Genomic DNA, 23814 nt, shown 5'->3' with positions numbered 1-23814 from the left:
TGCACTCCTGTGTAGGATGGTGGCCACTATGCTGTTCATTCCAACTGTGGTTCTTATTGCCAGATTTTCATGAATATTTACAAAGTAATTAACTAATATTCAGCAGTATGACCAAAGTACAGTAGGTTTTTGCAGCTAAAAATGTTTATTTCTGGAAATTCAAAATGGCAGACATGAGGAAGATTCACCTTTTCATGTATGAAAAGTGCAATTTTCCCAGTATAATAATAACTTGGTTTTATACAGCGTCTTTCAAGTAACCCAAGGTCACATTTTAAAAGTAGATGGGCAGGGGAATAGAGAGGAGAAGAAAGGAGGGGGTAGTAGGGCGGGCGAGGGGTTGGGGCAGGGTGGTTAAGGTCCATAGGCCTCAGTAAATAAATGTGATTTTAGGTGCTTTTTGAATGTAGCCAGTATGGGGGCTTGGGGGATATGGAGAGGTAGACTGTTCCAAAGGGTGGGAACAGCAACAGAGAGGGCTCTGTCACCAAAAGTCCGTAGCATGGAACGGGGGATGACAAGCAGGTCCTTGCCAGAGGACCTGGGGGACCTTGGTTTGTAGTGCTGCTGGATGAGATCAGAGATGTACTGGGGAGCAAGAGCATTGAGGGATTTGTATGTAAGGAGTAAGATTTTGTAGGTGATGCGTGACTTCATCGGGAGCCAGTGAAGCTGCTTGAGTGTAGGGTTAATGTGTACTTAGAATTTGATGGTGGGGGTAAGAATTCTTGAAAAAGATAACATTTGTGAATGGGCAGCATGTATTCCGGGAATAAACTGCTAAAATTATTACACAGTGCACTTCTAACATGCAAAAAGCTAAATCCTGATTCCGTTTGACACGTACCCTGGATTTCACACGATTGCTGCGAATTTGAAAGATTTGGATGGAGTGTCTTAGACCACTCACTTTCGTCAGGCAAGAAACGGTATTGTAGTTTCTATGCAAGACTGGTTAATTAGATTACAACGTGCGCCTCACCTATTTATTTACTCACAAAGTTATTTAATTATTTGGACTACAGAAGAGAAGTTGCATGCCTGACGTGCAGCCACTTTTGCCGCGGTGGAGCAAAAGGGCTGTTGCCTTCAGCTTTGTTCATGTCAAATAGGTGAGACGCACGTTTTAGGACATTTTTGAATAGGCAGCATAGATTTTGTAAATAAACTACTAAAAATGTTACAGAACCTACCTTAAAATGTAAGGCATGTCATTTTCTTTAGTAGTTTATTTCCAGAAATCATGCTGCCCATTAACAAGCGTTATCTTATTCAGGAATATCAAGCAAATCAAGCAACAAATCAAGCAGCCTGTGTTAGCTCTGGCAGACCACGTAGTCAACGCGCCCTACTGCACATACAGCTCTCCACCAATCAGCTGCGCTTGGTTAATCAGCTACTGCTCGCAATTGGATGCTGACCTCTGGCGCGCTTTACTTAAACTACCAAATTTGTTTTCCTGTCACTGCTTTTAACTGCTTGTTTTGCACCCACCACCTCCCCTGCTCCACCAGACTAATCATTGCCAAACAATGTCATACTGTTGTCATTGTTGCTTGCGCTGTTCTAAGGGGTATGTTGCCTCTCCAGCTAAATGGAAGGCACTCCACCTGAGGATGCTGCTGTTCCCTGTCTTGGCTTCCATGGAACTCATGGAGAAGCCGGGGAACTTCCTCCAAACAGAACCATACCGCCAAACACAAACGTCTGCATTCAGAAATAAAGCTCCGAAATGTATCTCTGTTTCCCGTCTCATTTTTGACGAGAGTGGTTCCGACAGAACTACAATCAATTGGTAAGTACTCATTATGGCTTGGAAATTTACACTTATCATACATGAACAGATTGATCTTCTCCATGTCTTCCATTTTGAATTTCCTTTAGTAGCCATTTTGAATTGCTGCTAATTAACATCTCTGGCTGTAAAATTATTACACTTTGGTCAGACCAGTAAGTTTGTAAATATTTATGAAAATATCAAATTTGTGAATGGACAGCATTATTATGAAAATAAAAAAACACACTACCTTTAAAAGATGGGGTAGTCAATGATTAAAAAACAAAACAAAAAAAAAATAAAAATAAAATCTAAATATTTCAGTTCACTCTAGAACGCAAAATCATGGAAAAACACAAAATGGATACTGACACCTCCAAAGTTCATTCTACTTCTCCTTCCTCCTAAATCGGAAATCAAATGAACGGAAGGTACACCACACTGCTTGTCAACCTCTTTACAACCGTTAATTAGAAGGTTAGACAACAACAAAAACAACACAAAGCAAAAAACAAAACAAATATAATATTTCAGTCAACTCTTCAACACAAAACGGAAAACCACCAATCATATTGAACCAGTCAGTGAAAATGAATGGATCCTGACACGTCCATCAAACTTCATTCTGCTTCTCCCTCCTCCTCTGCCAGTGCACTCCTCTACAAGTACTTTGGAGGCGTGGTTCCCAGGGGAGGTCTGAAGAAAGGGTAGGGGTGTGTATTTTCAAAATTTGCTTGCTGGTACCATTTTGGAACCTGCCTTTAAAGGGGCACAAGGTAGGATGACGCCGTTTGCGCAGTGCCCGTGGCAAGCCTGTCTCAAAATCTACACCGCCATGAAAAAATGCTGTTAAAATAAATACGCTGATTGTCTTTCGTCACGGAATGCCAACAGTTGATACAAATCTGAAAACGGTATGTAAAGCGATTTTCCGTATGAAAAGTGTTTCCCACGACATTCGTTCGGACCGCTCTGTCAAAAAGTTGCATTTGGGGTTTTCTGACAGCGAACCATGGAAGTGGTCGCCAGAGTCATCGTTCACTTACTAAAGATTCACATAACCATCTACTAACTCGGGACAGTGATTAATTAAACTTTTAATCCTACCTGGAGCCCCTTTAAGTGATTACTGCTTAAGACTGTACAAAACAGCATAACACTTTTTAAGTGGAAGTCTGCAACTTGTTTTAGTCATATTACCATGAACTGTGCCATGGGATACCAAAAGTAGTACATGAATTAGCGCATTACAGACGAAAGAAGAGTTCTCTAGCTCCCGCCAAAATTTCAGCGCTCCCCTGGTTGGCTGAACCAAACAGGTTTGGGTGTGTGGAAAGCTGCCCAATCATACAACTTCACTGGCATTTTGGAGGACGGGACGGGAAGTTGAATACTTCTTCATTTTTTTGTCTAAAATCTGGAATTACGTGCATTTAGCAACCGGAGATTTAGCAGTTTTCAACCTCGGCTGTTTTGGTCATTCACGGACAACTTCCAAAATCCCAAAATCAAGACTTTAGACTGCAGCTTTGTAGAGTATTAAAGGAATCTGATCTTTACCTGCTCTCGTCCTCAGTGGAGACATCTGGTGGAGGAGGAAGGCCAATGCATGAGACCTGGGAGACAAATTAATAAATATTTCACAATTAACACATTTTACACACACAAGTTAACCGAGGACATGCTACCTTGCTGTGTGAATTGCGCACACAACTGTGTGCAACCAACTTCACACACTTGAAAAAGAGCTAGCACAATACTGGAGGGATCATGTAGGGGGCAGATAGCCATTGAGGCTGTCATATACTCAGGGTTTAAATTGGGGCGGAGCCGGAGCGCAGCTCCGCCTCCTCACCTCGGAGGGACAGCCAAACGGAGCTGCGCTCCTGCTGCCCCGCCCTAGGTGTATTCACAGTCCATATATTTTCACCTCTTCTTGAAATATCATATTTTTATGAAAGTTTTCCAATGATAGCAACATAAAATAAGATTAAGGGACTCCCGCATTATTTCAGTTATTATGCATCTGCATTCTGCACATGCACTGTGACACACCACAATTTCAGTTTGTAGCAACGTTGCAACAGTTGAGCCAGAGAACGTCTTATAGGAAAAGAACTTTGGTTGAGCGGTCCGGAGCGCTTGCTCTTTCTCACAGCTAGAACTACTCCGCTTCGAGTATGTCACTACTTCAAGCCTGTCCTCCATGCTTTCATGTTCAATGTGCAAAGTTAGTAGGCTAGATACAATGCCTTTTACAAAACGGAGGTAAGCTGTCATTTCATTTGATATCGGCTAGCTTTCAGTCATGCAGAATAGCGTGGTGTCTGCCTACTTCAACAGCAGATTGTTAATGTGAGAAAATCAACATCAAGTTTGGGATTTCCGTCCATTGTTCTGTCAGAATGTGTAGCCATTTGGTTGCAGGTTACTTTTATGTGGGCTTAAACATGCCAGGAACGTATTAAAAGTTTTTAGACAGTAAGCAAATGACAGGGATTCCTGCGTGTCCATTCTAGCGTTGCGTGTAGAGCAGTGCACCGTCTCTCTCGCGCTAGAATTGCTGCAGCAAGTTCCAATCTATTGCCGCCTTTTGCCAAAGTTATTGCTTTGCAAAAAAGCATTTACTTAATGCGACTGAAGTGTAATTAAAACGCACGGAGCGAGATAGCTGAACTAACTACTGAAATAAGAACGCCCCATATAATCAGTCAGCCAAAGGGGCAATCTGTAAAGAAAAGACGTGTCCGAGTGAGAAGATTCTCTGCAGACTCCGCCTGATTTAAAGGGACAGTGCACACTTTCACGCACTGTAATAGAACAGCATAGCCTAAGCATGCATTTGTATTCTTTTAACTTTGTTACTTATTAGGCATAAAACGTGCTAATAGATGCATGCTAAACCCATGACATTATAGGAGAATTTAAATCAATCATATGATCTTTTGAAACAAATTGTTATTCACATCAAATAATTTGAGTTCTTAATAGTCTTAGGTCTACACCTTTGTAGCTTGATGGTGCAGTGATGGTGGTCAGAATTAAAACTTTTTTGCCCCTGTACTGACAGTCCAATAGCATACTGTTGCCAACTGACAGGAGAGAATATTAAAAAGTAGGCTACATAAATGCATCAGGTGTGATACTGGTCTAACTCTTCCTATTTTTAGCAACCCAATACAGTGAAGAGGGAATGAGGGTACCTTGCTGTTTTTCTCATAACTGAGTAATACATTGATTTATGTATGATATTAATTATGGGCAATAACTTCATAGAATACATGTATTTGCCTGATGGGGCGATGTTAAAATTGTTTTGTTTTTTTAAAAGCTATTTTGGCCGCGAGTGAAGGGCTCCCCCACCTCCCAAAAGCCAATTTAAACACTGCATATACTGCATCAAAATTTGAGTCTACCGCCACCTCAACATGGAAGTTTGGAAGATCGCCCCTCGCAGTTGTCAATACTGTTCTGCGTGCACGTAATTGCGTACCTTGTGTCTTGGTGTTCTGACGCACGCAAAACGGACATAAAATATAAGCATGGCAACGTGCGTTAAAGTGCAAGCGCACCCATATCCTACAGCAAGCATGTCCCTGGCCATACAAACACCTGTGGGGGCTAAATCAACAAGAACTGCACATACAAAAGTTTTTTTTTAACAGTTTCTTCCCAGCAACAGTGAGGCTGGTGGCAAAAAAGAACATTTGATCCACCTTTTTTTTCTCTTTTGATCTCGTGGATTTGTATCACTTTTTAACGTATTTTGTCCTTTTCCTACTGTTTTCTATATAATTCTATTTATCTATTGACTCAGAGGGCCTGCACAAGAGTTCCTATGTGCTTGGACTACTAGTTTATGCACAAATGGCAAATAAAGTACTTTGAACTTTGAAATCTACAGTCTGCCATTGTGACCATTTCAGTTGTTTTTTCTTCTTCTTCCTCTCTTTTTCTTTGTTATTTCACACATTAGTGATTTCAAAATTGGCTTTATTGGCTGCATTTCCTAATCAAAAAAATGAATGGCTATACCGGTGGCTGAGTCCTCCTACGAACAGCTCCCTGTGCACGCCTGAAGAGGCCGTCATTCACAACATGGGCAGCCGGCAGCATCGCTGGTATGAGATGAACATCTGTGCGAGGAGGAAGCAGGACACACAGAAGACAGTCTAGTAAGCAATCAGGACATTTTTTTCAATATTAACTTTTTATTTAATTTATATTTATTTTGTCTTCTTGACCTCTCTTTCCTGTTTTCATGCTAAATGTAGAAAAAAAAGACAGTCTTTATTGAAATTTTACTATGAATGCAACCACAAAGGACAAATTCCAGCAATGAGTAGGCTTGCAAAAACTGCAGAAAGTTTTTTTTCAACCGTGATGTGGGAGGATAACGCAGTGGTGTTGCAGACCTAGTCCCTGTTCTTTGCTTCAAATGCCATACTGACCTGAGTGGCTGTAGGTAAGGCCGTTGAGATGTGTTGGCTTCACCCCGAAGCCGTTCATTGCCAGGAACTTCTCAGGGCTGTCGAACAGGTCACCTTTGAGGAAGACTGGGGGGAGGCCCCCGCCCTCCCTCTGCAAGCGCTCACGCTCAGTCTTGGAGCACGCCAACCTTTTCGCCAGCAGGTCATGATTCACACAGTACTATAAAAACGCACACAACATATTATTCATAAACAACAAAATCCTCAACCTAACCTAACCGACCAAAACAAATAAACACAGGGCTAAGTAAGTAGCACATACCTTTGTGCCATTGATGGTTAGGTACAGTTCGATTTCCAGTACGTCATCCTTTGAGCCACACACCACCGCTTCAACTTGAGATGAGGCTACAGAAGAGTGTGACCCACAAACAAAATAGTAGTAGTTTATGGGAATTAAGAAAGAAAGAAACACATAAAAAGAGTTTTAGCAGCCTGAAATGGATATTTTGAAATATGAGTTCAGATTTCTGAAACTCACAATGCTATTTTTCCCCCAATGTATCTGCTGTGTTTATATGTGTGAACTAATAAAACATATCCAATGTTATCCAATCCAATATCCAAAGATATCTGCATATGTGTAACCAAGGCCAGATGCTTACCTTGCCAGAGGATGTACAGATATCTTGTGGCAGAGCTGTCCCAGTGATGTGAGGGCCTGTGGAGGCAAACAGCCAGTTATTACACTGCATTACACGGCCAGACCTACTGGTTATCTGGAGCCAGAAGGTTGGAGGTTTGAATCCCATTTCATCCATGATTTAAGCACCCCTGAATAAGGTACCTTATCTAACATTGCTTCGCGGACTTTAACAGATACCCTACTCCTAAATAACTAAGCTGCTTTGATGAAAGTGTCAGCTGAGGGTAATGTAATTACATTGGACTCAGCAGATGCATTTATGTTAAGTGACTTACATCACACAAGATAACCAACAGCAACATACATTTTCATTGCTTAAAAGAAATCTTAATTTGGAAAGCTCTATTTGATTTTGCCAACTGAAGTTTGAGTCTTACACCAGCTGTGCTTTGGCGTCAGTGAAGGAAACCTGCAGGCTCAGGGGATAGATGTCAGCCAGGTGGAACTTCCGCACCCGGAAAGGAAGAGTAAGGAACTTCTCCATCAGAACAAACACACTGCATTTGAAAACAGAATGTCCAATTAGAACACAGAACTTTTTATTGGAACACGGAGAGGACATGCTGCCTTAAAAAAACAAGTGGTCCATCTGTCTCTTCACCCTTGAGAATATTTTTTTATTGGGACACAATCACATAATGATTTTGGTCAGGCACACAACTGGCATCTACACATAACTTGGGTCGACAAATAGACTGATACGGTCAATATTGGCCCTTCCGAATTTGATACAGTGGCAAAGACAAGCTAAACCACACTTACATGGTTTTGAATAATTACGGTAAAACATACTTTCCACACACACTAACACTAGGCTGTCTCATACAGAATCGACTTTAAGATTCTGCTGACAGTATTTAAAGCATTAAATTGACTTGCCCCTAGTTATATCTCTGACATGCTCTCTTTTTATGCCCCTGCTCGAGCTCTCAGGTCCACTGATGCCAAGCTGCTAAGGACCCCCACCCCCCGCAAAAGAAGATCGGCGACGCCGCGTTCGTTTGCTATGCGCCCAAGAGATGGAACGCCCTCCCCATCGAGATCCGATCAGCCAGCTCCGTTGACTCCTTCAAGAAGCAGCTGAAGACCCACCTCTTCATCCTTGCCAACTCCTAGCTGCCAAAGCGTCATAGTGTCCCAGCTGCCGCAGCGTCCTTACTGCTCACAACCAGCCCTTGCAGGGCGCTCCCCTAGGTGGCCGCTGGTCTCTACTTGAGGTTTCTTCCTGACTATAGGGTTCTTTTTTCTCAGACCTCACTGAGCTCTCCCCCCCCCCCCAAAGATTCAAGCGAAAGTGAGTTTTTCCTCACCCCTGATGCCACCAGGGGCCGCACCTGAGCGCCCAATCTCTGTGTGACTATCTATGACTTATGCTAGACCCAGCCACTATGGACCTTACGCTAAGAATCCTGATCCTAACCTACGTTGACCTTATGACTCTACAATCTCTATCTATCTCTTCTTCTTCCTCTGCCTTCCTGCTATTTCTGCCTCTCCTCTATACCTCTCCTTTTAAATCCATCTCTAACAATGATGTTTTTCCCCATTTGTTAAGCACTTTGAGTTACATGCCTTGTATGATACAGTGCTATACAAACACAATTATTATTATTATTATTATTAAGCCCTCTTGAGGCAGATGCGGCCACATTTACATGCATCCTACCCTTCATCAGTGGTGTTGACGTCCTCCACATAGTCTACAAGGGAGCAGGTCACCCTGCTGCCATTGTCGCCCTTATACACTGAGGCCACCACGGCACGGCACCAGCACGTCAGCAGGGGAGAGAAGAGCGCGCACAGCTGCCCAAGTGAAATGGAGAGGAGAGAAGTGGTGAGCGCGAAGCCAGCGCGGACAGCGTCGCGCGCAAAAGTCATAAGCCATTCAAAAAACAAACAGTTGCTCTACTATTAGCAAAAAGTAAATAACACAGTTGACTAATTAACATAGAAATAGGTGGGTGGATAAAATGACACGAAACGCACCTCTCCTTTCTTCAGTGAGGATGGCCTGATAGTTTGTAGGTCTAAATTCAAGTCGTGGTAAAAGAGGTTCATCTCCACCTTGAGATGTTCATATTCCTCCTGACTTGCAGCCTGAAATCCCGGACCCTTCATAATTCTGCCCCACATGCAGCTAGGGTCCTCAATCTACGAGTGTATATTTCCAAAGTAAATATTATGCATAATCAGCATAGCAGTTAATGGTCTGAGAATTGTGAATCGAAATGAGAATTGTGAAAGTATCGCGATAGCATCGTTTACCTTCAATATGGACAGTTCCAACATGGTGACTGGAGGTCTGTGAATCACAGAAGTGTAACCTTAATCATTCCCACATCCTTATAGATTTGCGGTGTTATAACTCTGGTTATGGCCATGCAATAAACACGTGGATATTCCTGCATCTGTGCACGGTTATTTAGCTGTAATAGCTCAAAGTTCTCATCTTCCCTCTCGCTGCACGCATTCAAAGATGCAAGTGCTAACGTTATTAGCAATGCTAACGTTACTGGCAATGCTAAAGCGTACACGTGCTACTCACCCTTTTAACGTACGTCAACAAAATAGTCTTGGTTCAAAACAGTACGTTTTTAAAAAGTGCCATGCAATAATAATTTACTCAAGCTAATCTTTTACCCAAATAATGCGAGCTGTGTGTCGAAATATGATCAAGTAAATCCACGTGGTCGTTGCAGGAAGTGTCCAGTGGAGGTGTCCAGCACGTGTGGTTTGTACAATGGTACAAGACCAGGCTAGGTTTGTTCAGTAAACTAACTTGGACGGACAGGTCCTCAACTCTGACCAGGGCTGGCGCCTGTTCGAACCATCAAACATTAATTAACAAAAGGCATGAATAATAGCTTAATAAACAAGAAAACGAACAAATACCTGTGAAATGAAATACTGTACCCAGAATATAAAACACAGTTAAGTTTTTTTTCCGACGCTTCTTTGATCCGAGCCCTCAATAATCAAAAAAAAAATCCCTTACATTTCTTCTGTAGCTTTCAATAAAGTTAATTCAAATAACGTAGTCTGGTTTTCCATCCAGTGTTACACAAAAAAATCAGCCAAAGTCGCTATTGGATCGCTGAAAAGTCGCTAGAAGTCGCAAGGCAGAAGAAACACCTGTGCCAGCCAAGCCTCTGCATTCGGAAAGAAGAGGCGTGAGCAGCGACGCTGAGCGTTGGCATTGCAATTTGCAAGCTGTTTTCGTCACCACCGATACCAGTTCCTTCCTGTATTAAACAATCTCTGACCGATACAGTACACAATGCACGATAGTAACCAGATATTTATTGTACATTTGGTGCTACAAATTGGTGTGTAAGAAAAACATTGTTTACAAACAAGTAGGTACAAACAGCTGCAGAAAACCCATCATCACTATGACTCCTGCAATTGGGTATGGGTATGCAAAAAGACTTGGAACATTATTTAACACAAAACAGTCTCCAAACAAAACAAACAAACAAAATAACCCTCCATCAGCTTCCCCAGACCCACAAAAGAGTCTCAACATCAGCTAAAAATCAGTCACTATAGAACACCTGATATTTTTTGTTTAAAACAAAATCACAAAAGTTTCTGGTGGTGGGAGACTGAAGCACCTCAGGAAGACGTATCAAGGTGATTTCACAGTGAGCGACAACAAACACTGTCTGCTCAATGTCATGTGTGTATTTATTCAATTTAAACATGTTTGCTATCTTTTTTTTTATCCCTCTGAAGAAAAACAATCATGGCACTGAACATAGTGTGTGGTCATTCTTTTCTTGTGAACGTTCATTACCACCACCTCAGCAATCCTCTTTCAGCATGTTTTACACTGCTAATGGATCTCATGAACTCTATGGCAATATCCAAATGCATCGTGTGTTCGTTCCGTCGGCTTACTGGTAGTTGTCTCGGCCAAAATGTTCCGAAAAGTTTTTAACTTTGACTGCATCAACGGATCAGTCAAAACCACGTGTGTAATGCATGAGACAAAACAAAAAAGGCAACTCCCCCAATTAGCAGACAGAGCTGGTGTGAAATGACTGATATAGTCCGTCTTTCCCTGGTTTATGTGGCGGCCACCGCCTGCTTGACGAGCGTCTTCTGGCAGAGGCCTTTAGGCGGCGCAGCTGAGGTCGAAGCAGACGACGCTTCCGTGGCCCCCCCAGCGCTGGCCCCGGCTCCCGACCCCGTCACCTCGGTAACGGGGAAGCCGTGGGCTGCCACGTACTTGCGGTAGGCCTCCCGGATGATGCGGAAGGCGCGTGCGTTGGCGTAGGGGATGTCCGTGACGGGGTCGCGGTACAGCGCCGGCTTGTGCGTGACGGGACACACTTCCTGTACAGGGAGCTGGGGGGCAGAGCCTCTGGTTGCCGCGGGGAACACCATGGCCATGGCGTCGTCGTCGCTGAACGTGATGTAGGTACGGGAGCACAGGCCCGACCCTGACCCTGACGCTGACCCCGCTGTACCTGAGGAGCCCTGGGAGGAGGAGGTGGGAGCCGAGGAGGAGGACGTGGAGGAGGTGGAGGTGGTGGGCTGAGGAGCATCCTGGTCCAGCCTGTTCAGAAACAGAGCAGCCAAGGTTAGAAGAATACAACACAAGGACATTTACCATATTTGCCATGTGCATGGAAATTGGACGTGGGCGAAGTTAGACATGCAATGGAATTTCAGTTGGTGCTGCTGGTTGTGATGGGGAAGTCAAGAGCAATGAGACATACATTTACTAACATTTAAATCTACATGGAAATGGACAATAAAAATATCACAGGTGGAAAGAAACAAGGCCATGCATTTATTTTCATTGTATTTTGGTGGTAAAAGGTATCGGTGCTCGGTATCGGCAAGTACACACATTAATGTACTCGTACTTGTATCGGTTTTCAAAAAAGTGGTATCGATGCATCCCTACTTAAAATGACAATTTATGATTTAGATCTAATTAGTCAATAGTTAGTTTTAGACGTGTGGAGGGAGACATTTTTTAGACTTTTTTTTATATTCCAAGCAGTTCCTCTAATTCCAGAGGTTGATGTGCTAGGCCAGTGCAAGTAAATGGTTTTCTGTAGCAAAAGTACAAAAAAGATGATATGGGACCTTGGAGATTCTTTAGGTTACACACCATTAACATTTTCCTACATGTTACGAAATTGTTAGGCCCTCGATATGCTTGCGGCAGGACGTGTGTGCACGGGCACATTTCGTGCATGAATCTGTTAACATGCATATTTCATGTCAATTTTGTGTGCATTAGATACTGCCTCCATTCGTGCATGAACGCGTTAACATGCGTATTTCATGTCAATTTCGCACGCGTTAGATACTGCATCCATACACGTGCGTTAGGTGCGATATCTTCAAACTCGCTGGAGGCAGTCGTAAGAAAGACTGCACAGTTCCACGCAAGTTCTTCTGGTGAAAATGACAATTGCGACAACTTTTAATTAAGAGTGTGTCATTGAGCTTGTCCGAAATTACAAACATTTGTGATCATACTTCCCCGTTGCACTTTGAAAAAGGAGCATGCAAATGTAGGAGTAGCAGTATCTTCTCTTGGGGAGTCCTTATTTTTTTGTTTTTGTTTCCTTACAGTTCGTTTTCCAAATTTCCGGATGGCAATGCTGCTCTCTCTGCCCCCTGGAGGACACCGCCAGTATTGTGCGTGTTGGTCTACTGCTTTTAAAGCAAGCATGTGCAGTCGGTCGCACGCGGTGGCGTGCGGCAAGCGTATCGAGGGCCTTACAAAGGTGTGATAACACCAGGACATACATTTTTGGCCAACTCACTATTGCAACTTGTCTCACTATCCCGGCATTAGACTGGTATAGCAAATAAGGAAGGGGCTGCAGCTACTTGGTTAATACCAGGCAAAAACAAATCATCTTTGTAGCAGACCCTCACACCACAGGAGTCAATAAGTGAACCACATACCCCTCTACGTCCACATTCTCTTCCTTGAGGAGCGAGTCGGACAGGAGAGGCATGAGCACGGAGTGGTAGCGGATGGTCGGCCCATCGAAACGTCGCTTCTTGTGAACCTGCTTCTTCTTGTCCGCCTCCAGTCTCTCATAGTTCTCTGTGGACCACAAAAAATTAACAAGAAATGTCATGTTGCAAGTTGTCTTTTTAGAAAGTGCACTCAACTCCCAACTGTTTCTTACAAACACTTTAGGTTTTCTTTTGCCTTAAGATATGAAAAAGCCTAAAGTGTTCAAGTTTAACAGTTAGACATAATGAACCTAATACATATGTTTCTTACAAAGTCTGGTTGGTAAAGTTGGTAAAGACGCTGAAGAAGGCTTAGGCCTAAACGTCTGTCTAAAAACTGCAAGAATTACACCCAAGAGTGCAGCTTTTTTATTAAATATGTTGCAAATTGTTAAACTAATATTATAATTTCCCCTTCATTAAATTACATTTAGCACGCACTTCAATCCATAGTGACTTAGTTATATAGGCACAGCCGCACAGGGTATTGGGTATAGTCCCATGAGCAATGTGACGTTAGCTGTTATGCTGCTGTGAGATCTGAACCTGCAACCTTCCCATTCCAAAACAGACTTCCTTGAACCATCAGGCCAAGGCTTCACAATGCATTCCTTAAAGGGACACTGTGCAGGAAATGGTCAAAAAAGGTACTGCAACTATGCTGCTCATTGAAACTGGGCTGCCTATTGCCAAATTTGATCTTTACATGAAAGTTTACTTAGTAATAAACAAATATTTTCTAGTATGGTCCAAGTACAGTCATTTTTGCAGCTAAAAATGGCTATTTTTGGAAATTCAAAATGGCGGACCATGGAGAAGATCCCCCTTTTCATGTATGAAAAATGTATTTTTTCCAGTCATAATGAATACTTGAATTTGATGCTGGTGGTAAGTATTCAAGAAAAAGGTAACATTAGTGAATGAGCAGCACGAATTCTAGAAATAAACAACTAAAAATCTCACACAGTGTCCGTTTAATGATCTTCTTCTGCTCTTACAACAGGTGTGGGCAATTATTTCGGCCCGAGGGCCACATTGGGTTTACAATACTGACCGAAGGGCCGGATGCCACAGACAACTTGCCCGTGTCAATAATAAAACGGTGTACGCTGACATAACTTGGCAGCCATGATATTCCTGCACATTGTAGAAGGTATTTAGATGAAGCCCATGTCTTTAGTTGATCTTAAATTCACAAGACTCTTGCTTTAGGTAGCATTTTAAGAATGTTGAGTAACTGTTTGAATTTGGATTTAAAAGTTGTCTTTCTTGTAAAGTCTCTGGGGGCCACATGAAATGGCCCAAGGGGCCGCATGTGGCCCCCGGGCCTGAGTTTGCCCACGTCTGCTCTTACCAAGTGACCTGAGGTTTTCCTCGGCAGTGACTTTGGCCTCTGCCAGCAGCTCGTCTTGAGTGAGGGGCCGGTCATGGTGTGCTCCACGGCGCCTCCTGGGGGCCTCTTGACGCAGCTGCAGCCGCAGGTTGGTTTTACGAGTGTGCTCGCTGGTAGACTGTCGCACTGACTTGCGAACTGTGGAGATAGAGGTGGAGGATCATGATGTTACGAGGGTTGGTGTCAGTGGTTTTTCATTAGGGCCATTTCAAGGGAAATCAGACACCTGTCCTCATTCAGATACCTATGTTTATTCAGGCCTTATTGCACAGATTTGAACAAAATTTGGCTTGGTGATTTAGTCATTTTGCTTCCTTGTATTGTGTTAACACACAGTGAGGTGCACACAGTGGTCCAAAAAAGTGTCGTCCTACACTCCAGAAAGCTGATTTTGTGCAATTGTTGCATCAATGTTAAGGGAAATACATCCCTGGAAATGTTGGCCTTAGTGAACAATCAGTCAGGAAACAGTGGTGTGTTTAGTTAACATGCAAGTTGTCAGGCCATAATAATCTACTTACTTTCTGCGAAGTCCTGGAACACCTGAGCTGTACGTTTCTGAGGGGTCTTGACTCGTTCCGTTTTCTTCTGCTCAACAGACGGCTTCTTTGGTTTAGGTTTGACAACTTTCACTGGTTCCTGAGAAAAAAGAATAGGTTCAATGTGAGAATGAAATACCGCACCTTTATGTAGTTGCTGGCTGCTTAGCATGTTGAACTCTGCTTGCTTCCATTTAGCTACTGCGCATGTTATGGTGAGGCCATGTGCTGTGCGCTGCCCTTTCCATGTCCCATAAATTATAATATTCTCTAGGTGAAACCATCACGTCAGTAAGGAAATATTGTCAGTCACCTTGTAGGCTTTGGTGACCACCCGACTCTTTCGACGAGGTGCATCCTCCTCTTGTTCACTGTCTGGCTCATCCCCTTCATCAATGTCAAAATCGCTGTCAACTTCATCCTCGGAGTCTGAATGATCACCTTTATACTCATCATCGCCCGATTCCTACATCAGAAAACAACAAAAGGTTAACATAAAACACACCAGAGGACAAATGTACGATACCTAGGTTTTGCCGTGTGTGTTTAGAACTGAGTTGACATTGATCGGATCACAGGGTTGTACAAATAAGCAACGAGGCATTATTAAAATCCGTACATCGTTAAAACCTCCATATGTCGTCTTGTAGAACTCGTCTTCTTCCTCAACATCCAGCAACTTTGACATGCGATTGCCTGCCGTTTTTCGCTGCTCTCGGGAAGACGCCAAACTCATCTTGGCGGTTAAATGAAGGACCAGCAGACAGTGGAAAGTCGAAAACTCACTCTGCCGAGGCAAGCACCAATAACAACGTACTATTTGTTTTGTTTGATACTGCTCTTCGAAGGCACAATATCTGTTGTGAGGACCTTACCGATCAAGCTGAAATGAATGGCAAAGTAGCTAACTGTGTTAGCTGTTTAGTTCACTCGAAGGAGAATTAACTCTTACGATTACTGTCTGTCTGTCTGTCCTCTGGTTTTCTAAAAAATGCGACGAGTGCCCTGAATTTCTGTTAAGATCACAGATTGTGCAATAACATGCAGACAGCAACTATATTTAACTGAAATTCTCGCACAAGAACGGCTAAACCATTTGTGTTTTCAAACTGGACATGGTGAATGTAGGTAATACTTCCGGTTTACATGTTTATGTCAAAATAACAGTGCAAAAGTGTGGGTAGTGAATTTCACACACGTTAGCAGAGCATTCTATTTGAATACCGTTTAAACATCGGTATCAAAAGCAAACAGATCACTTTGCAGGAATGACTCCCAATTCGTGATTTTGGCAGTCTGAACAATACTGGCATTTTCGAACTTTTACTTTGGTAAAACTTGTGCCTTCACCGGAAGAACTCAGTGTTATATTTTTTATTCCTCTGTCAACCCAAATCAGAAGAACATGATCCAATGAAATAGCAGATTGTTGGTGGACGGGACATTATTGTGTTATGTTTAACGTACTTTAGGTTGGATTCGCACAGATAAAATGAGCTCTACACAAGATCGACACGGGACAAAAAGATCCGCATCTCCCAATGATGAAGTATGTGAGCTTATCTGGTCTACCAACACATTTCAATTCTTCTGCTAGGGTTTGTTAGCTTGTAAGGCTACGCAGCAGCTCTGTTGCTTCCCTCTAATTTTCCAGAGCTTAGTTAGTCGCAGATGTATACAGGTTGGGTTTGTGAGCGCTGTGTTCGTTACCCGAATAGTATCAAGGTAATAAACAATTATGTGGTTTCAAAAACACTAAATGTCCGCCCATATGTTTATTAGAACATAGTTGACTTTGTGGATGTGGTTGCCTGTTCAGGTTCTGTTTACAATATGAAGAGTCTATTTCTAATGACTGTGGACTATTAGTTTGGCTATGAAACCAGGGCACATTTTTGAATGTGTATGTTATGTATGTATGTTTTTTTTAGATTCATGTCTCATGAAGAATCAGAGTTTTTCCTTACACATGAAACATGATTAAGTGATGCTACTCTGAATGAATGGTTAGGAGTTTGGTACTCTTAGATTCAGGAGATTGCAGATTCTAACCCCATAGCATCCCAGACTGAAGTGGCTTTAAACAATGAGTAACTTCACAATTGGTCAAGGGACTTATATTCAGTACCCTGTAGTAGGCTACCTAAATAACTTTAAGTCGCTCTGGATCAAAGCATCCACTAAATGTTACGTAATGCCTGATTGTAGAAGAAAGAGCCTGAAACTTCAACGATTTATGAAATAAGAAAAATCTAATGGCTAGATGTTCTCCTTGAAAACGCTGCCAATCGTGAAATCAGGCACTGAGCTGTGCCAATGTGTTGCTGTGACTTTCAGGGTGAGAACACTCAGTGGTCGGGGGCTGACCTGGGAACAGATGAGAGGAGGCAGAAGTTCCTCAGGCTGATGGGCGCAGGGAAGGTCTGTATGTCAAGAGTCACGATTGCTTAATGGTCTTGTGGGAAATTTGTCTTGGATATTCACAAAGCTTCCACACACACAACATATAACACATGAAGGTCCAACAGATAGATAACCACAGTTCATAGTGGGTATCTCTCCATACATACAATCATGTACATACACACATAGCATTACCAGACAGAGATGTCAGTTAGCGATTTGCATTAAGTAAATGAACACATGTGGGCATAAAAGGACATTTATACCTGTTCAGGAACCTTGTTTTTGTTTTTTTATCTGGAACTCTTTATAGTCCCAGGCCAGAGGGCAGCAACTCGGACAGGTATGTTGTCGCACTGACGGAGGGATTTCGTCACAAATATCTGACATCTGACTCAACATGAATGAGAAATACTAGTAAATACAATAAACAACTGCATAGCACAGTCCATACATCGCACAGTCCAGGTGCATTAATAGTTTGGCACTAATACAACGGCTGGGTGAAAGACGTGTAAAACGGCATTGTCATTCAGTGTAACGGATGCCTTCTGCTGACTGTAACTGTAATAAACATGACTCTTTTTATTTATGTATTGTCACAGGGAATTCATGAAAGCCTTGGCTGTCATCCATTCACTTGAAACATGGAAACATGGAAACATTGAAATCATGTTTTTTTGCAGTTACAGTCGGCGGAAGGTGTCCGTAACACTGAATGACAAAGACGTCTTTGACCCGGCTGCAGTTTTGCAGAACAGTTGCGAAATTACATTTTGGCACATGGCTCTTAAACACTGGCATCATGCAAAGTTTTTTTTTGTTCCATATTCTGTCATTGTGGTGAATGATGATGAATTTGACCTTTACATGTCTTTTCTAGAGAGAACCCACCGGACGGCTTGTCATTGGAGATCACAAGTCTACATCTCACTTCCGCTCTGGTAAGCAAACAGCAAAAAAAATATTGTAATAGCTGTTTGTCACATTCACATTAGACGTCACACGTCACATAACATTCATTCATCAATATTTGCCACCAGCATAATGCATTTCTTTCAGATAAGTTACCTTTATGTGCCACTGACATGTTTAACACAGTATGTTGGTGTTTTGGTGTGGCATGGAAAACGTGTAATTTGCCCTCACAGCACACTACTCCCTCCTGTGATGGGGAGTCATGTAATTGTGCCAATTGTAGTGTGTCCTCATTTGTTTGACCTTTTTGGATATAAAAAAAATCATGTGCGTGTAGTGTAATGTAATGCACTGTGACGTTCCTGTAGGTACTGAGGACCAGAGGATGAACGCAGAGCTGGAGCAGCAGTACCAGCAGGGCCTGGACGGGATGCTGTCCGGACGCAACCGCAGACACGTTGGCCTGGGCTTCAGCGAGGTGGGTGGATTATGGAGGAATGGATGGATGGATAATGGATGTGTACAGTAGGGCTGTAACGATATTGTATCGAACCGAGAAATCGTGATACACAGAGACACAATACTGTATCGTGATACGCCCTTTTAATGTTTTTGATACCCATCTGCCCAGAAAACAACCACATGATATGAAGTGATAGTGCTTCCAAGCATCATCATTATTATATCCCCGAAACGCGGAGCGTCGGGGATGTAATGGTTTTGCGTGCGCCGCCGCCGCGTCCGCGTCCGCGTCCGCGTCCGCCGCGTCCGCCGCGTAAGGTCTTTCGTGTTAACGCGATAACTTTTGAACGGATGTTTGGATTTGTCCCAGATTTTTTGGGTGAATGCTCTAGGGCAGGTTCATGAACTGATTCGAGTTTGGAGGTCAACACTTTCAAGATGGCTGAATTCAAGATGGCCGAATTTTTGTTTGGTCCATAACTTCTGACCGGGTGGATGGATTTGTCCCAGATTTGGTGTGTGAATGCTCTAGGGTAGGTTCATGAACTGCTTCGAGTTGGGAGGTCAACACTTTCAAGATGGCTGAATTCAAGATGGCCGAATTTTTGTTTGGTCCATAACTTCTGACCGGGTGGATGGATTTGTCCCAGATTTGGTGTGTGAATGCTCTAGGGTAGGTTCATGAACTGATTCGAGTTTGGAGGTCAACACTTTCAAGATGGCTGAATTCAAGATGGCCGAATTATTCTTTGGCCCATAACTAATGACCGGGTGGATGGATTTGTCCCAGATTTTGGTGTGTGAATGCTCTAGGGTAGGTTCATGAACTGATTCGAGTTTGGAAGACAACACTTTCAAAATGGCGGAATTTTCATTTGGCCCATAACTTCTGACTGGGTGGATTGATTTGCCCGGTAACACCTTATTTTAATGGTTCACCATTTCGGTGAATCTACCATATTAGGTACAGTGTAATAACCAATGTAACAACCCATGTAATACTAGTGTAATACCAGTGTAACAATATGCAATATCAGGTACAGCGTAATAACGAGTGTAACAGTATGCAATACCATGTAATATAGTGTAATATCAGTGTAACAATATGCAATACCATGTAATACCACTTACGCACAAACACATGATGTAAGTAAAAAATTACATTGTATTAAATATTGTTACACTGGTTATTACACTGTACCTAATGTGGTATATCCACTGAACCATTAAAACAGTATTACCATTTGCCCCATTTTTTGCTTCATTTTCACAATAGTCGTTTGGTTTTAAGCCTATGCACGTCATGTCACGTCTGTATGTATCATATACGTTTACGAAATGGTGGACGGGAGTGGTAGGAATGATGGGGGACTGGAAGCGTCGCGTTTCGGGGATATACCTTAAGCAGTCGAAGGCGACTGCACAGGCAGTCTAGTTATATAGAAACTTTAAAAAAATGATTAGTAGCTCCTTGTAACCTATTCTACCTATAAACTACCATAGTTTTCATTCATAAAATGTATAATGTTGGCTAATGTGAAATCGTGCGGTGTATCGAACCGTAGGTCATGAATCATGATACAAACCGAATCGTGAGTTGAGTGTATCGTTACAGCCGTAGTGTGCTGTGCACCAATACTACCCAGGCCGTGCCCTCCTAGTGACGCAACAGCTTCAGCGTTGCTACCAGTCAGGTCAAGAGTCGATGCAAGTACTTTCTGTGTTCCCGCAAAATACGGGAACTCCTCCCACTTTGTTGGGAAGCAAACAATCATTAGCAAACCGAGGGAGGCCATTTGGGAAATGTTAATTGTTATGCTCTTCAGACCAAGTCTCGAAGAGATTTGAAAGTCAATGATTATCAGGCTACACCAATACTGTCCCTTCTAATAATTATTATAATATTACATGTGCACTTTAAGATCCTCCAGACACTGTGGCCTGGGTGTCAGTGAGGTGGGTGGATTAGGGTGGTGGGCATTGTACTGTACCCTCTAATAGTTATAATAATATCATACACGTTAAGATCCTCCAGATGCTCCAGTGGGCATGGCTGTATTGAGGTGGGTGGAGGATAGATTGATGTAGTAGTAGTAGTAGTAGTAGCCTTTATTGTCCCTAAGGGGAAATTCGTTCTCACCACACAAGGTGCAGTCGCCGCAAAAGCAGTGCCCATAAGAAGACCTGTCAACCCACCTGTACATTACATACACAATACACAATACAGTATAAGACAAGGGAAGGGAGGGGTAGGGTAGACATGGACCAGGCAGGTAGACAGGCGGCATTAAGAAAGCATAATAACAACATGGGGAGAGGAGAGGGAGGAGTCTCATGTATACAGCGCACCAATACTGTCCCTTCAACAGTTATAATTGTATTTCTTGTGCTCTATAAGATCCTGCAGAGAGTGTGGGCTGGGCTTCAGTGAGGTGGGCGGACTATGGTTGTGTGCAGTATGCTGTACCCTCTAATGGTTATGGCAGGTCAGTCGTGGGTAAGCAGTTAGGCTGTCAAGACGTGTAGCCCAAAGGTTGCCAGTCAGACTCCCAACCCACCAGGTTGGTGGGGCGAGTAGTTAGCTAGTGCTCTTTCCCATTGTCCTCCATGATACTGTCCCGCCGCACTGCTCCCTTGCACGGATGAGGCATAAATGCAATTTTGTTGCGTGCTGTAAGCATGGTGGGCTGTGGAGTATGAGTGAGAGTTTCCTTGGTGGGCTTTCATAGATTTTAATGAAATTTTGTGGAGTTGTTGGCATAAATTGCTTAAGCTATCCTAAGCAATGTACACTCACCGGCCACTTCATTAGGATTACCTCCCTAGTGCTGGATTGGACCCCCTTTTGCCTTCAGAACTGCCTTCACTGCCTATAACAGAGGTGGGGAACCTATGTCTCGAGGGCCATTTGCGGCCCTTGAGCCCGTTTTATAAGGCCCCCAATGTGATGTTATTGTTATGCCGCTTCACATGAAATATATACACATATTTTGTAATGGGATCTTAGAAAATACATTTGCAATACAATGAAGTTATATTCAGGGGACCAGGAGAATGTGGGGTCTGTTTTAACCCTTTGAGGAGTAAGGATTTTCCCCCAGTTCTTTTAGAATTTTAATCGAACACTCTACAGCTTCCATAGAAGTCTGTGTTAAAAATCTTGCAAAGTCCTTATGACATCATAATGAGAACTCAACATTTTGACAAAATTCTAATCACATATTTGTTATGGTACTCCTCAAAGGGTTAAAGGTGGCTGCCTTCAATATAGGCCTAAAGTGCAGGGGGAAATCCTGGTTTGTGTTCATAGTATGGCCCTCGGAGGACTTTTACGGCCCTCGGATGAATTTGAAGTGGACCCTCGAATGAAAAAGGTTCCCCATCCCTGGCCTATAGCAATACTTGGGTAGGCTGTGGAATTCCAACAAAGATAAATTGGTACTATTTGGCCCCAACTGTGCTAAGAAAATATCCATATGCCATTATATCTGAAACGTTGATGTAAGGCAGGGTAGATCCATATTTTCATTTTCTTGACGCCAAATTCTGGCCATCCCACCTGAGTGTTGCAGTAGATCAGACCAGGCAACATATTTCCGATCTTCTAGTGTCGTTTATGGTGAGCCTGTGCAAATTGTTGCCTCATTTTCCTGTCCTTAGCTGACAGGAGTGGCACCAAATGTGGTTTTCTGCTGCTGTAGCCCATTTGCCTCAAGATCTGAATCAGACATTCTCTTATGCATACCTCGGTTGTAATGAGTGGTTATTTGACTTAATGTTGCCTTTGTATCAGCTCAAACCAGTCTGGCCATTTTCCTCTTACCTCTGCCGTCAACAAGGCATCTTTGCCCACAGAACTGCTGCTCACTGTATTTTTTTTCTTTTTCAGACCATTCTTTGTATACCCTAGAGATTGTTGTGTGTGAATATACCAGTAGATCAGTATATCTGAAATACTCAAATCCAGCCCTTTCGGCACCAACAGCCACGCCTAGTTCAAAGTCATTTTAAATAACCTTTCTTCTCCATTATGATGCTCGGTTTGAACGGCATCAGGTCATCTCGACCATGTCTACATGCATAAATGCATTGAGTTGCCACCATGTGATTGGCTGATCAGAAATTTGTGTCAACGAACAGTTGTATAGGTGTTAAAGTGGCCGGTGAGTGTGCTGTATGTCTGTCATGCTTTCCCTTTAAATCCATATAAGATTACGGTAACACTTTAGTTTAGGGATACATCTATTAGAACTAATACATACAATGTCCCTGTATAAGTAACTTGTATGGCATGTACAAAGCAAAGTCAAACATTTGTTAGGCATGTATTCTCAAATGTCTTGTTCATGCACAATAAGGGATTTATTACCAATTTAACCTTAGTAAGGACCTAGTAGGCCTTAGCGTTTGTTTAGTACATGCCTTACAAGTTACTTATACAGGCATTAACATTGTATGTATTAGTGCTTATAGATGTATCCCTAAAATAAAGTGTTACCAAGATTACTAATTTAGTGGGGCGACATGGCTCTCTCCCCCAACTTGTTTCTTGTCTCTCTCACCACGGTCCTGTCTGGTTTTTATTTAACTAGAGAGCCCTTCCTCAAAACCTAAACCTGTTCCCCCCTTTTCCACAGCCTGAGCCGCCTCCACCTTTAGCTCCAGAGGAGCCCCCCGCTGCAGCAGAGAAGCCCCACAGCCCCAACCCCTCCAACCCCTCCACAGACGCGTCCAAGGCCCCCGAGCCCAGAGACCGCAGCAAAAGCCCTTCATCCTCTGAGCAGGGCTCTAGCGCGGAGGAGGATGAAGAGGAAGAGGAAGATGAGAAGGACTCGGCAGACGACGACGAAGAAGACGACAAGAAAAACGGCCTCAAAATGACATTTGTAAAATCTTCCTAAAAGGAGGAGACAGGGAGAGACAGAGTGTGTTTGTTTTTTTCTTTCTTTTCTAAATGTGACATGACACTTTTATTTGTGTTAAATGTTTCCGTAGTCGTCTGTGATGATTTGTTTGTAAAAATCCTGCTCCGTTGTGTTGGACTTTTTCAATGATATTCATAAAGTTGAAAAGTACAGAAACGAGAGTGTCGTCTGCTCACTGTGGTCTTCTCTCCTCAATGGTGTTGGGTCCATCCTTTCCTCCCCTTCCCACATTTTACTCCCTGACCATTGGTGCTTTTTCAGTGACCTCTG

General features: G+C 42.9%; 3 protein-coding genes across 4 annotated transcripts in view; 1 reads left to right on the top strand and 2 right to left on the bottom strand.

Annotated features, from left to right (window-relative positions):
* The window catches only part of tdrd12 (tudor domain containing 12), a 52993-nt gene extending 42939 nt beyond the window's left edge, over nucleotides 1-10054 (bottom strand). Inside the window, exons 1-10 of the mRNA XM_063197874.1 lie at nucleotides 9806-10054; nucleotides 9179-9215; nucleotides 8900-9064; nucleotides 8580-8716; nucleotides 7291-7410; nucleotides 6873-6928; nucleotides 6530-6615; nucleotides 6229-6427; nucleotides 5813-5913; nucleotides 3338-3393 (exon numbers count right to left, since the gene is read on the bottom strand). Coding sequence (XP_063053944.1) covers nucleotides 3338-3393; nucleotides 5813-5913; nucleotides 6229-6427; nucleotides 6530-6615; nucleotides 6873-6928; nucleotides 7291-7410; nucleotides 8580-8716; nucleotides 8900-9064; nucleotides 9179-9202 — 944 coding nt within the window. The 5' untranslated portion in view covers nucleotides 9203-9215; nucleotides 9806-10054. The remainder of the gene's footprint in view (nucleotides 1-3337; nucleotides 3394-5812; nucleotides 5914-6228; nucleotides 6428-6529; nucleotides 6616-6872; nucleotides 6929-7290; nucleotides 7411-8579; nucleotides 8717-8899; nucleotides 9065-9178; nucleotides 9216-9805) is intronic.
* Nucleotides 10055-10193: 139 nt separating this feature from the next.
* LOC134446963 (vacuolar protein sorting-associated protein 72 homolog) lies at nucleotides 10194-15949 on the bottom strand. Its single transcript, XM_063196252.1, has 6 exons — nucleotides 15456-15949; nucleotides 15150-15302; nucleotides 14819-14936; nucleotides 14259-14435; nucleotides 12848-12992; nucleotides 10194-11474 (listed from the first exon to the last, which is right to left on the bottom strand). Exons 1-6 carry the CDS (start codon nucleotides 15570-15572, stop codon nucleotides 10982-10984), a joined length of 1203 nt encoding a protein of 400 aa, XP_063052322.1. The 5' UTR covers nucleotides 15573-15949; the 3' UTR covers nucleotides 10194-10981.
* A 252-nt stretch (nucleotides 15950-16201) lies between these two features.
* c4h11orf58 (chromosome 4 C11orf58 homolog) lies at nucleotides 16202-23700 on the top strand. 2 transcript variants are annotated; one of them, XM_063196250.1, is made up of 6 exons: nucleotides 16202-16385; nucleotides 17174-17257; nucleotides 17553-17582; nucleotides 18123-18183; nucleotides 18526-18635; nucleotides 23257-23700. In XM_063196250.1, exons 1-6 carry the CDS (start codon nucleotides 16329-16331, stop codon nucleotides 23518-23520), a joined length of 606 nt encoding a protein of 201 aa, XP_063052320.1. In that variant the 5' UTR covers nucleotides 16202-16328; the 3' UTR covers nucleotides 23521-23700. The 2 variants fall into 2 exon arrangements, with proteins under 2 accessions (XP_063052320.1, XP_063052321.1); XM_063196251.1 differs by lacking the exon at nucleotides 17553-17582 and having other exon boundaries at nucleotides 16203-16385.
* Nucleotides 23701-23814: the final 114 nt, after the last annotated feature.

Source organism: Engraulis encrasicolus, chromosome 4 (genome assembly GCF_034702125.1).
Source record: "Engraulis encrasicolus isolate BLACKSEA-1 chromosome 4, IST_EnEncr_1.0, whole genome shotgun sequence".
Lineage (NCBI taxonomy): Eukaryota > Metazoa > Chordata > Actinopteri > Clupeiformes > Engraulidae > Engraulis > Engraulis encrasicolus.
The sequence above is the reverse complement of the archived record's forward strand: the minus strand, read 5'-3'. Positions and strand labels throughout refer to the sequence as shown.